Source organism: Lagenorhynchus albirostris, chromosome 11, assembly GCF_949774975.1.
Source record: "Lagenorhynchus albirostris chromosome 11, mLagAlb1.1, whole genome shotgun sequence".
Taxonomy (NCBI): domain Eukaryota; kingdom Metazoa; phylum Chordata; class Mammalia; order Artiodactyla; family Delphinidae; genus Lagenorhynchus; species Lagenorhynchus albirostris.
In genome coordinates this window covers 63,392,461-63,405,242 of record NC_083105.1, presented here as the reverse complement: position 1 = coordinate 63,405,242, position 12,782 = coordinate 63,392,461, and the positions used below count along the sequence as shown (strand labels likewise).

Here is a 12,782-nt window from a genome sequence, read left to right as displayed (position 1 = left end):
CAGCTGCCCTGACCCTTCCACGTCCTTGGCTTCCCCTGAGTCTCTAACCATACACGTGGTTCCTCTGATCCCAAGATCCCTGACCATTCCCCGACCTCCCTAGGATCTCAGGAAGTCCACCTTCCCCCACGTTGAGCCAGGCCAGGTGGTCGCTAAATACTCCTGTGTCCCTTACTCACTGGGTCCCCTTAGCTACCCCAACTGTGGCTGGAAGGTATGCCCAGCCCACTGATGTTCCCTGGCCCATCCTCTTACAGCTCCTGCTATCCCAGTGTCCCTGGAAAGAGTACAAGTCGGACACAGGCAAACCTTACTACTATAACAACCAGAGTAAGGAGTCCCGCTGGACCCGGCCCAAGGACCTGGATGACCTGGAGGGTGAGGAGGGGGTGGGCCCAGGCAGGGGCTCTGGGTGTGGCCCTTGCTACCCTATAACCATGTTATCCTTTCCTGTTGCAGCTCTAGTCAAACAAGAGGCTGCAGGGTGAGTGACTTGCCCACCTTGCCTACCTATCCACCTGTACCTGGGGCCACCTAAGGGGTGGGAGTGGCCTCTCCCCATGATCCCTACTCTGTGGGAGGAAGAGCCAGCTCTCAGTCTCCTTGTGGAGTGGTCTGCTCTGGCCCCAGTCCTTCACAGGATAGAAAGACCAGCCAGCCCCTGACCACCTCTATCCCTGCTCTACTGGACACTGCCCTTCCGGCTCACCTGCAGGAAACGGCAGCAGCCACGGACACTACAGCCTCAGCCTTCTCAGCCACAGCCTGACCCCCCACCTGTGCCGCCTGGCCCCACCTTGGTGCCCACGGGCCTCCTAGAACCTGAGCCAGGTGGGAGTGAAGATTGCGATGTGTCAGAGGCTGCCCAGCCTCTGGAGCAGGGGTTCTTGCAGCAGCCAGAGGAGGGCCCCAGCAGGTGAGGGCTGCCCCCCATGGCATTCCAGACACTGGCCTCAGGCTCCCAGCTGGGTTCAACCCTTGACCTCTGCCAGGTTTCTCGGGAAGGGTGTGAAGATCTGGGCATGACCTCTGAGGAACAGAAAATGGCTTCCCTGGGGAGCAAGGGGGAGTGTCCTGATCACGCAGGGCACTGAAAGCTATAGGGACTGGGGGACACTGTGGCAGAGTCCCCTTTGCCCCCCAGTTCTGCTGGACAGCATCAGCCACCACAGCAGGAGGAAGAGGAATCAAAGCCAGAACCGGAGAGGTCTGGCCTCAGTTGGAGCAATCGGGAGAAGGCAAAGCAGGCCTTCAAGGAGCTGCTGAGGGATAAGGTGCTGAGAGTGGGGCTCCCAGGGTAGGCCTGGAGGGGGCAAGAGATGGGCAGGCCCCATGACCCCCGCCTGCTCCATTCCAGGCTGTCCCCTCCAATGCTTCGTGGGAACAGGCCATGAAGATGGTGGTCACCGACCCCCGTTACAGGTAGGTCTGGGCAGGCCCTCCAGACCTTGTTCATGGGGGCAGCTGAGCCAGGGATTCCCCAGGAAACCCCAAGGGGGCCAGAGTGAGGAGAGTGATAGATGGGTGAGTGTGCTGGGAAAGAGAAGCTGGAGAGCCTCCAGGAGAAGGAGGGGAAAGGGATCTGACATGAGACATTCAATAAATGCTTGTTGAATTGAACTGATTTGAATTGAATTAATTGGGGAAACAGGGGGCTGGATAGGGCAGGGGCCTGACGGCAACTTGAGAACCCCAAAGCGAAAGGGCCCAGTGTTAGCAGTGTCTTAGAGCCCCGTCTTGTCACCTCACTGCCTCTTAACCCTCCCCACATCCCAGAGACCTACCTGTCTTGCCTCTCTGTGCCCTTGGAGCCCCTGCAGCCTGCTGTGCCCATGCATGGACACCTGTTAGTTCTATGAGACCTGTCCCCAGTGTGCCATGACCCTGCTTTGTGGGCTGTGGTTCAGGCTGACTCCTCTGTCCCCATCCCACTCCCACCCTGTCCACCCCAGTGCCTTGCCCAAACTGAGTGAGAAAAAGCAGGCATTCAATGCCTACAAGGCGCAGCGGGAGAAGGAGGAGAAGGAAGAGGCCCGGCTAAAAGCCAAGGAGGCCAAGCAGACCTTGCAGCATTTCTTGGAGCAGCATGAGCGCATGACCTCCACCACCCGCTACCGGTCAGGGGGCCGGGCTGGGGTGGGGCCTGGGAACCCTGAGAGCCTGTGGGCCGTCTCTGTTCTCTGCCTGCCTACTCACGGCCCATATGCTCCACAGGCGGGCAGAACAGACCTTTGGGGAGCTGGAGGTCTGGGCTGTGGTCCCCGAGAGGGATCGAAAAGAGGTTTATGATGATGTCCTTTTCTTCCTGGCCAAGAAGGAGAAGGTAACAGTCACTGGGCTGGATCCATCAGTCACAGTCTCATCTAAGACCTTCCATGTCTTTGCTTCCTTGTGGACCCAGCCATTCACTTCTTGCTGCCCCCAGGGTCCCAGCTCCTTACTCAGAAGCTGGTGTGGCACCTACACATCCCCCATTTATGCTTTGGGCCTACAGCTCTGGGTGTGGGAGAACAGGAAGGTCTCTGAGGGCTTGGTCTGTAACCTGTTTTTTTCCCCTTTCCGGGGACATGAAGGCCTTGAGTCTGGCCGTCCCAGAGTCCCCAGGCTGCCTGCCTTTCCCCAGGTATTCCTCTACCCAGGCCCACTTGAGTAGCTCCAGCCTGCCCTGCCTCACCCTGACCCTGTGGCTCCCTAGGAACAGGCCAAGCAGCTCCGGCGCCGCAACATCCAGGCCCTGAAGAGCATCCTGGATGGGATGAGTAGCGTCAACTTCCAAACCACATGGTCCCAGGCCCAGCAGTACCTCATGGATAACCCCAGCTTTGCTCAGGACCATCAGCTACAGAGTAAGCCTGGGTCTCCACTCCTTCCTGTCCCTTCCCTTTTCCTCACTGACCCCTAGCACCAGCCTCAAACCACTCTCCTGCACCTCTTGCCCTCTTGGATGTCTAGGAGTCCCCAGCACTTACTCAGCCCAGAACCTTTCTGGACTCTGGAGATCCCAGAGTGCTTCGGGACACCTCCTTTCTCCCTCCAGGGTCCACTGTTGACCTGGACAATGTGTGTCCTTGGGGGAAGAGCACTGGTGTAGGAATCAGAAGACTTGGAGATGATTTTTATAGCTCATGTGAATATGGTCTTAAATTGCTTGGTAGGGTGGGCCTTAAGTGGTCACACATGTTGCAATAAGCTGCTGTTGGCCTGTCATCACAGGCAGTATCTTCAGATATTCACCTTCTGAAGTTATATCAAAGCCTGGTTGATTCCCAGTCCCATAAAAAATGAAATCTCAGTTCCTGAGATAACTGATTTCGTATGATGACTTCTAGTAACCAAATTCACAAGAGCTGAATACTTCTTATTTTTTCTCATATAATCAAGGAACCCTCCTCAAGAACCATCATTCCAATAGCTTCTCCTGCAGAGTCCCCTGCTCCCCCAACCCCACCACCCTGGGTGTCCCCAACACCTACAGGGGCAGCATCTTTGAAGCACTGGGGGTTCTGGGTCTGAGAGGGTGTCCCGCTGGTGTGGTGCCCACTGAGCCTCCTCCCTGCGGTTAGACATGGACAAGGAAGATGCGCTGATCTGCTTTGAGGAGCACATCCGTGCTTTGGAGAGGGAGGAGGAGGAGGAGCGAGAGAGGGCCCGGCTTCGGGAGCGGCGCCAGCAGCGCAAGAACCGGGAGGCCTTTCAGGTAGCTTTGCTGCCCTCTGGATCAGAGCTCAGCTCTGCCCCAGACCGTCACCTCTTCACCCATGCCCTGCCTCTTCTCGGCCAGTCCCACTGCTTTCTCTATGCCCAGCCCTGTCCCAGCTCCACAAGGCCTCTCTGTGCCTGCACTTTTGCTCCCACTGTGTCCCCTCAACCTTGGGCTGTGCTCCTCTAGGGAGACTAGACATATGCACCACCCAGAAACTGCCAGCAGAGAGCGCTCTACAAGTGTGGCTCGCCAGCTAGGCCAAGTTTATTTCCCTTCGCTGGGGAGCCAGACAGGCATAGCTAGCTTGTCCCCCAGCTTGGAGGTGGCATTGGTATTGGTAGTGGTGGGGGTTACTTGGCTGTAACACATTTGGGAAGCTGAAACCAAGTCATGGGAAGATAATGCTGCAGGCAAGTTTCCGCTGCTTTGCTTCCTGGTCCGGCTCATTTTCCTTTTAAGTCTGTCCCCTTCTGTTTTACACTCTCTGCTTTCACATTGCTCTCTGCCTCCCCATCCGTATCTCTTCATCTCTGCCTCTTGCCTGCATTTCCTCAGTCTGGGTTGTCCCTGCCTCTCTCTGCCAGCTTTTGTCTTCTTCCCCAGTCTTTGGCTCTGCCTCCCTCCCTTGCTCACTCTCCCTGTAACTGGCCTCTCCCTGCTTAGACCTTCCTGGATGAGCTGCACGAGACAGGGCAGCTGCACTCTATGTCCACCTGGATGGAGCTGTACCCAGCAGTCAGCACTGATGTCCGCTTTGCCAACATGCTGGGCCAGCCGGGTAAGGCAGCTGGGCTCCCCCTCCTCTAGCCTGGCTTTCTGCCCTGCAGCCTCTCTGCACTCCCACTCCCTGGTCCTGTCCTCAACCCCACCCTCAAACCTTGGGAAGCTGCCGCCCGCCAGGCCCCCCTCCCTCCCTTCCCCGCAGGCTCCACCCCTCTGGACTTATTCAAGTTCTATGTGGAGGAGTTGAAGGCACGATTCCATGATGAGAAGAAGATCATTAAGGACATCCTTAAGGTGAGGGAAGCCTGGGTCTGTGGATGGAGGCAGGCTGGGTGCAGGGCAAGCTCCCAGGACAGAACTCCCCAGTAAGGCCTGTTTTGTGGGAGCATTGCAGCTCGGTTCAGGAGATAGCTACTGTGATCCTTTACTGTGCGCTGGGGACACACAAATGAATAAGATACAATTTCTGCCCATAAGGAGCTCACGGTCTAGTAGGAAGATGACATGACAGTGGCTATACAGAGGGGCAAGTGTTAAGACAGAGAATCGAAAGAATTGCCATTTGAACTGCACCTCTAAGAACGAGTAGGTGGAGGAGGGTGGAGGTCCTGGGCGTAGGGTACCACAGGAGCAAAGAGGAGGTAGCAGCACAGCTAATCATAAACTGGTAGCCCACAGATATGTTCCTTCTGCCTGTACAGAGTTTTAGAAAAATTTGGAATTTGATGCTAACATGTTAAAATCAAGAGATTACAATTAAAATCTGGATCTTCAGCGTCTCTTGGAAATTTGGATTATCTAGCAGCACTAGGCTCGTTTTGTGAGGCATTCAGTGGACTTGAGCTGAGATGCCACTGCCTTTTAGAAGGGGCCTGTCCTCCTTATCTATCCTCACTCCTCCCTGTCACCTCCGTGATGTGGGAGCGAATTCACCTGCCATTTCTGATCGCACGTGCACGTTGGAGAATTCTCAATATCCATGTCTATCAAAGGGGGAAAAGTGAGTGATGGACTAAGAGAGCCCCATGTTTCAGAAAAAGATAACAAAGAGAAGCATGTTTCTTTGTGGAAGTGAAGACCATTCTCATGGGTTTGAGAGGGCAGTGTGGATAGTGGTTAGGAGCAGGACTGTGAAGGCGGACTGCAGGGGTAGAAGTCCAGCTTAACCACTTACAAATTGTGTGACCTTGAGCAGATTACTTAATCTTTCTGAGCATGTTTCCTCGTCTGAAAAATGGGGAGTATTCCTTCAGACTTCACCTGATTACCAAGGGGAGTAACTTGGTACCTGAGGTGGAGAGGGTCTGAGAACAAAGTGGGGAATGTCCCACTGCGCACACATTTCTTTAAAGTCCTGTGTTTTGCCTTAAGAATTCATGCAGGTGTTGCATTTTAATACCATAATACTTCTCTGTTAATATAAACTTAATATTTTAAAATTACTTACCATTAGGTAAGATGTATCATAATGTCCTGTGGCTTCCTCTGTTTCTCTGGAACCACATGCCCCAGTTGGGAAGGAGAGCCCTGCCTGTAAAATTCCTTGAATGGTAAAATAAGGAATTTGGATTTTTATCTTGTAAGTAATGGGGAGCTGGGAATGATGTGATTAGCTGGTGTCTTGGAAAAGCCCAGGTGGTTGTGTAGAGCAGCGCTTGCAGCCAGAGTGCTTGTATGCTTAGGGATAGGCGTGGTAGGAGGACAGGACTTGAAGCCTCAGGATAGTAGAAGTGGTAGTGGCCAGTGATTAAGATAAATTCTGAGCTTGAGTCTTCCTCTTCTTACTCACCCCCAGACCGCTTTCCTGCTGCTGGGGCCATTTGCTAGAAAAATCTGGGCAGCATGGACTCAAGGCAGGGTTCGAAGCATGGAGGGTGAATAGGGAGACCAGGCAGGAGCTGCTGCAGTGATCTAGGTGGGAGTGAGCTTGGCGAGGGCAGTGGGGACGGCCAGTGAGCAGAGCTGTAATGTTCCAGTAGTTTCTGAAACTCCCTAGGTCTCCTCAGAGGGGCCTTGGGACAAGCCGGAGGGGGTGGGGGAGTGGGGGGGGACTTTATGCTCCTTCCTGTATTTTCAAGTGTAACAGCTTGTTTCTCTTTTATACATCGAGGTTCTGCATAAGATTTTTATGGAAAAAAATGTTTCTGCTGTGAATATAGAAAGTAAGTTTAAAACCAGTAGGCTAGAGTCACGCAGAAGTAGAATTGACGCATTTTTTTGTGAAACTGAGGGAAGGAAGGAGTTGGAGATGTCAGGAGTGGATCGATGGCACCATTGGTAAGGATTAAGCAGGAAGAACAGGGCTGGAGAAAATAGGAATTCCACTTCTGGAATTATTCTCAAAAGCAACCAGGGGCAGGGAGGAATAAAGCACATACCAAATTTTAAATAGGATAATTATATAAAGTAGAAATATCTAATCCAAGAAGAGCTATATTTTATTGGACTCTTAACTTTTAGCCACAGAGCGGCCAGTACTGCTGACAGGCCTGTGGGAGTCCTATCCTTGCTGAGTCCTGTGTCTCCACACCTCCTGAGAAAGAATCTTCTTTAGATAGTTCCTCCTTCCTCTTCCCCCTTTTGGGCTCCTGCCTATGGAAGGCAGATGAACCCAGGGCTCCCTGAGACCATCTACCAGCCAGGCAGACTGTGATGGTACCTCGCATCCCATAGGGTAGTGCAGAGTCCTGGACTTGGAATAGCTGAAAGACAGAAGATCTGGGCCTGAGAGATCCATGGGAGTGGGGTGGGGGTCTCCCAGGAAATGAATTCTCTTGGGATCTGCTGAATTTGAAGTGTCTGCGAAATATCCAGTCTAGTATGGGTCTGAAAATCAGGAGAGAGGTGGGGAATGAGATTGCGAAGGACAGTGTAGATTGAAAAGACTAACTGCAGGTCTCAGGGGAACAAGCACATGCAAGAGAGGTGGTAAAAGAGGTCAGAGACAGGAGGGGACCCTGGAGAGGGGAGCACTGAAGAAGTGAACAGAGGACGAGAAGAGTGGGGACAAGGCGTCCTTGGAGTTGACTCTTGGGACATGAGCAACCTCTAGGAGAGCAGTGTCCGTGAAGAGGGCAGAGTGAGTGCAGCACAGGCTTTAGAGTTGGGTAACTCCTGGCTGTTTATTGGTTGAGACCTCTGCACGTTAATGTCTCTGAGCCTCAGTTTCCTAATCTGTAAAATGGGGATGATAACACGTGCAAGGTCGTGAAATTAAATAACATTTGTAGTATCTTGCTTATAGTAGGCTTAATAAATGTTTGTTTTCCTTTGCGCTGCATTTAAAGATTTTGAAACAAAGGGAAAGAAGCAGAGGTTGTTAGCTTGAGGAAGGTGGAGAGCAGAGTGGAAGGGGTATTCCAGGTTAAGTGAGCTGTGTGCTTGACGGAAGGAGCCAGTGAAGAGGTGAGAGTGAAGCTTGCAGTTCCCTAAGCGAGAGAGATTGGTATGTTTGAGGAGAAGGGCTGGAGAGCATGGGTTGAGGAAGTCCTCTTGGAAGAAGCAAGAAGAGTGCGCCTCTGCCATCAGCAGGAAGGCCAGGGCAAGTTCGAGCTGAGTGGAGGGAGAGGGAGGGAACCTGGGCCCGTGCCCCAGACCTCGCACGCCAGTGGCTCCACTTTCCACTGAGTCATCTTGGGCCAAGTGAGAGAACTCTCCTAAGCCTCTGCTTTACTGGGGTGTTTTGAGGCTTAGGTGAGAAGCACAGCGCCAGGTCTGTGTGTGGTGTTTTTAATAGTGTTTCGGGAGTTGTACACCAGATGGCCTCTATTTGTCCCGTGGATGAGGTGATCTGTGTGGGTGTAGTGCTAAAAAGTAGGGGCTTTGTTGTTAAAAAGACCTCGGGCAGAATTCTCCTTCAGCCGTATATTAGCCCTGAAGACCTTGGGCAATTGGCGCTAGTTCCTCCAAACCTTGGTTTCTTCTTCTGCATAAAATTAGGATACTAGGACTTGTGCTTAAATTCAGATACGTGAGGATTAAATGAGGTAATGTGTGTGAAACACTCAGCATGGTACCTGGTACATAGTAAGCACTCAATAAATATAGCCAGAGGGTGGGACCTGCAGATGCTGGAATGCAAGGAACTTACTGAGCAGCAGGATGACCCAGCAGGGGCTCAAGCTTTAAGCCAAAGGGACAAAGAATTAATTGTGAGAAACACACACACACACCCTGCACACCTGCCCCTGTGATCCAACCCCCGCCCCCAGTTCCCTGTGACAGCCAAGCCAAGGGTGGGCATGGGAGTCTTAATTGTCAGATGGTGAGGACTTGGACGACTTGGTCTCCAAGTGCATCCCAGTCCTGTGGATCCCTTCCGGGGGAGGGGGCTCCTTGAGCATCCTGTAGTCTGACCCTTGCCTGCCCTGGAGGCCAGCCAGCTTCAGGTTCGGGCCTGTGGTGCCCCCTGCTTCATGCGCTGCTGTGCCCACAGGACCGGGGCTTCTGCGTGGAGGTGAACACAGCCTTTGAGGACTTCGCCCACGTCATAAGCTTTGACAAGAGGGCTGCTGCGCTGGATGCAGGCAACATCAAGCTGACTTTCAATAGTGTGAGGGGCCACGTGGGGTGGGGCTGTAGCCAGGGCTCCGTTCTCAGACTCGTCCCTCACTCTTGTTCCGTGCCTTCTCACTCACTGCCCCAGTGTGACTCTTCCCCCAGTTCAGGGAATGATAGTAGGAGCCCAGGCTCCAACTTCCCACCTTTTAAGGTATGTCTGGGTGAGTCGGGGCGCCCACCCTTCTGGGTGACTCCGTTCTGTGTCCCGTCTGCCCTCAGCTGCTGGAGAAAGCAGAGGCGCGGGAGAGAGAGCGGGAGAAGGAGGAGGCACGAAGGCTGCGGCGCAGAGAAGCTGCCTTTCGAAGCATGCTGAGGCAGGCTGTGCCTGCTGTGGAGCTGGGCACTGCCTGGGAAGAGGTCAGGACTGCAGCCTGGCACCAAACACCACCCCCTCAGTCCTGAGGGCAGCGGTGCTTCTCCACCACCGGGGGCCCACCCCAGTCATAGCACAGCTCGGGGCCAGCTTCGGCTCCCTTCCTTCCTCTGCCCCAGCCCTGCCCTGTGCTCATGGCGGCATCATGCTGTGCTGGGGCTGGTCTGATCAGCAGTGCTCTCCTGTTCAAGGTCCGTGAGCGCTTTGTGTGCGACTCAGCCTTTGAGCAGATCACCCTGGAGTCGGAGCGGATCCGGCTCTTCCGGGAGTTCCTGCAGGTACTGGAGGTGAGGCAGAGCTTCTCTTCCTCTGCATCTGCCCCAGGCTCTTGAACACCTGAGGCTAGCTTAATGGAAGCCTCACCAGGGCTCTCCTTTCCCGGACAACTAAGGAAGGGGAGGTCTTAGGGTACCCTGGATAGACCTAAGGCCCTAGCCTCAGAAGAGGAGGCAAAACTGGATTGTAGAATGCAGGGTCCTTTCTGGGGCTAACCTTCCTCTCCCCTCCCTCTGCCTCCACCAGACTGAATGCCAGCACCTCCACAGCAAAGGCCGGAAACACGGCAGAAAGGGCAAGAAGCACCATCGCAAGCGTTCCCACTCGCCCTCAGTGAGTTGGCGGGTAGGAAGGATGTGGGGTGAGGTTGGATTGTCTGGGGGAAATAAGAGCCACTTTTCTTGCTTTTCTCCTACATCACCTCCCCTGGAGGAAGATCTGAGGATTCCTTTGGTCCTAGATTCTCCTCTTTGTCCCCAGTTCCCATACTTGAGGGCCTCTGGAGCCCAGGTAACCTCTGTGCTGACACGTGTCTGCCCATCTCCCCAGGGCTCTGAGTCAGAAGATGAAGAGCTGCCCCCACCATCTCTCCGGCCCCCCAGGCGGAGGCGGCGGAACCCCTCGGAGTCAGGCTCTGAGCCCTCTTCCTCACTTGATTCTATTGAAAGTGGGGGTGCTGCCCTTGGAGGACGGGGTTCCCCATCCTCCCGCCTTCTCCTTGGATCAGGTAAGCAGTTGGGAACTGGAGAGGAGGCCTTCGGGGAGCCCCACCCTCTGAGGGTAGAGTGGATTGGGACGGCTGCACCTGTCGGAGAGTAAGGAGAACTTCCCGTCCCTGCCCAGGCAGGAAACGGAGAGAAGGAAGGAAAACTGGACTGAGACTTCCTCAGACAGGTCCCTGTCTGTGAAGAATGAGCAGAGAAAAGGATGAGGCCTCCCTTCTCCCAAGGGACTTAGTGGGGATTTTTCTGTCTCCAGATCATGGCCTTCGGAAAGTCAAGAAACCAAAAAAGAGAACTAAGAAGAGAAGACACAAGTCGGTGCGTAGAGAAGGAACTTCCATCCAAGGCCCTGCTGTTTTATGAGATGTCTTCACCCGCCTCCTGGGCTGTTCTCCACAGGAACTGAGGAGGCGGGCTCTGGGCTCTTACAGAACAGTCCTGAGAGTGAGACAGACCCTGAGGAGAAAGCGGGCAAGGAGAGTGATGAGAAAGAACCAGAGCAGGACAAGGACAGGGACCTCCGGCGGGCAGAGCTCCCTAACCGCTCCGCAGGCTTTGGAATCAAGAAGGAGAAGGTGAGAGGCAGGCACCCGGCCCCAGCCCAGTCAGCGCTGTGCCCAGGCCTCGGCAGCCCTCGGGGGGAAGCTGTGGGTGAGCTGTGCCTTTGCTCCACCAGACGGGCTGGGACACATCGGAAAGCGAGCTGAGCGAGGGTGAGCTGGAAAGACGGCGGCGGACGCTCCTGCAGCAGCTGGATGACCACCAGTGACCTGATGAGGCACCGTGCCTCGGGTCTGTGTGAGGCTGTGGCCTAGTTTACCCTCGCTGTCTACCCCAGACTTCTTCCTTAGTTGGGTCTGTGTCCGCTTTTCCTCAAGTAGCCCCAACCCCAACACATCATCGCCAGCACCTCCCAAGGTTGCTCGCGGTGTTCAAGGGTCCTCCCAGCTTCCCGGACAGCTAGTGCGGTCCCTGCCCTCAGCCCCAGACCAGCGATTGGTGGTGAATGCCATGTGGGTGGGTGGTGCCAGTAATGTGAGAAGGGGCCCCCAGGAAGAGTGACAGGCTGGTGGACACAGCCTGGGTGGCAGAGGGCGGGGTCCTTACCCTCTAGCATCAGTACCTGCTCCTGCCTGCCGGGGCCCCGGGGTCCAGTGTATGTGTGTTTCGTTTTGGTTTTGGTTTTGGTTTTTAAATAACAATATTTATAACGTGCCCAGTGGCTCTTTTGTCTTCTCAGTGTGCTTGCACTGGGGCTGGCTGGGGCTGGACAGGTGCCCGCATGGCCAGCAGGGGGCACTGGTGCCTCACGGCAGGCCTGCCTCCCTTTGTGTGGCTGGAGCCCACCTAGCCAGGTTCTCCTTCTCCAGGCTTCCGCACTCACCTCCCCCGAGCGTGGCAGCTCTGCCCAGCCTCCTTTCTATCCCCGTGGCTCAGGTCAGCCTAAAGGGGCAGCTTAGCCCTGCCGCCACACTCAGAAAGAGGAGACAGAGTCAGGCCTGGTATTTCAAGCCTTTGTTGAGAGAAGGAAAGTCTGGAGTTTATGTACAAGAGAGAAGGAAGTGGTACATGTACAAAAAGGAGTGGGCCCCTGTATTCCCTCCCAGGGGCCGAGAAGAAACCGGCAGGGGACGGAGAAAATAGCTAAGACCAACATGACCCCGCCCCTGCCAACAAAACCTAGCTGGGGGAAGGTGAGGACGTTCTTGGCACACCCTTTCTCTAGGCAGAGAAAACTAGTCCTCTGCCCACCTCGGCAAGGACAGTCAGCCTAGAACGCAAAGGGCCAAGGGCAGGGAGCATGGCATCTCTCCTCTCCCCTTATCACTAGGGCACACTGCCCAGGCTTAGGAGAGACTTGCTCCTGGTAAAAGACGATCTGAGACTGGCAGGGCCCCGCCCCAGGGCTCCCTAAGCTTGGACACTTCTAGATCGCAGCTGACCATTGGGTTGCAAAAAGTAAGGGGGAAAAAAGAAGGAAAAAATTGTTTTCTCCTCTCGTCCCTCTGGCTCTAGTGGTGGTGGGCCTAGGTGCCCGTTCATAGCCTAAAGCTGGAAATGGTTTTCTCCAGCTCTCCTGAGCTGACCCTTGAGGAAATGATGTTGAAGACCTTGGGAGCAAAGTGCAGTACTGGAGGCACCAGGGAAGTGCCAGGCCCTGAAAGACCTAGTGCCCACAGTGGCGGCAGGCAAGATGCAGCTTTGAGAGCTAGGGTGGACACTGGGTTGAGAGCAGCATAGCCCTCTGCTGGGCCCTTGGCCAATTCCAGGGCTTCAGGTCTACTGGTTGGACTTGAAGGACTCAGGGTTGAAGTGCTTCTGCCTCCAAGAAGGTCTCAGTGGGGGCCTGGAGCCCGAGGGGGGCCAGCAGGCGGTGCGGCACTCCTGGCTTGGTGGCGAACGACAAGGGGCTGGTGGTAGAGGC

At 54.7% G+C, this 12,782-nt stretch overlaps 2 protein-coding genes across 15 annotated transcripts in view; one reads left to right on the top strand and one right to left on the bottom strand.

The window, feature by feature from the left end:
* PRPF40B (pre-mRNA processing factor 40 homolog B) overlaps positions 1-11,572 on the top strand; it is a 20,822-nt gene extending 9,250 nt beyond the window's left edge. For 9 of the 11 annotated variants that reach the window (XM_060166308.1, XM_060166310.1, XM_060166307.1 and 6 more), the window contains 19 exons: positions 258-378; positions 460-484; positions 716-916; positions 1,145-1,274; positions 1,358-1,422; positions 1,953-2,117; positions 2,215-2,323; positions 2,696-2,846; positions 3,564-3,697; positions 4,367-4,481; positions 4,629-4,720; positions 8,862-8,978; positions 9,206-9,343; positions 9,551-9,646; positions 9,882-9,968; positions 10,185-10,362; positions 10,614-10,675; positions 10,789-10,932; positions 11,034-11,572. In XM_060166308.1, the coding sequence (XP_060022291.1) occupies positions 258-378; positions 460-484; positions 716-916; positions 1,145-1,274; positions 1,358-1,422; positions 1,953-2,117; positions 2,215-2,323; positions 2,696-2,846; positions 3,564-3,697; positions 4,367-4,481; positions 4,629-4,720; positions 8,862-8,978; positions 9,206-9,343; positions 9,551-9,646; positions 9,882-9,968; positions 10,185-10,362; positions 10,614-10,675; positions 10,789-10,932; positions 11,034-11,126 (2,223 nt within the window). In that variant the 3' untranslated portion in view covers positions 11,127-11,572. Of the gene's footprint in view, positions 1-257; positions 379-459; positions 485-715; positions 917-1,144; positions 1,275-1,357; positions 1,423-1,952; positions 2,118-2,214; positions 2,324-2,695; positions 2,847-3,563; positions 3,698-4,366; positions 4,482-4,628; positions 4,721-8,861; positions 8,979-9,205; positions 9,344-9,550; positions 9,647-9,881; positions 9,969-10,184; positions 10,363-10,613; positions 10,676-10,756; positions 10,933-11,033 lie in introns of all 11 variants that reach the window. The other 2 variants (XM_060166302.1, XM_060166304.1) reach the window with 2 other exon arrangements.
* Positions 6,844-12,782, bottom strand: part of FMNL3 (formin like 3) — a 60,307-nt gene continuing 54,368 nt past the window's right edge. For all 4 annotated transcript variants that reach the window (XM_060166295.1, XM_060166297.1, XM_060166299.1 and 1 more), the window contains one exon: positions 6,844-12,782. The gene's annotated coding sequence lies outside the window, so the exon portion shown is untranslated.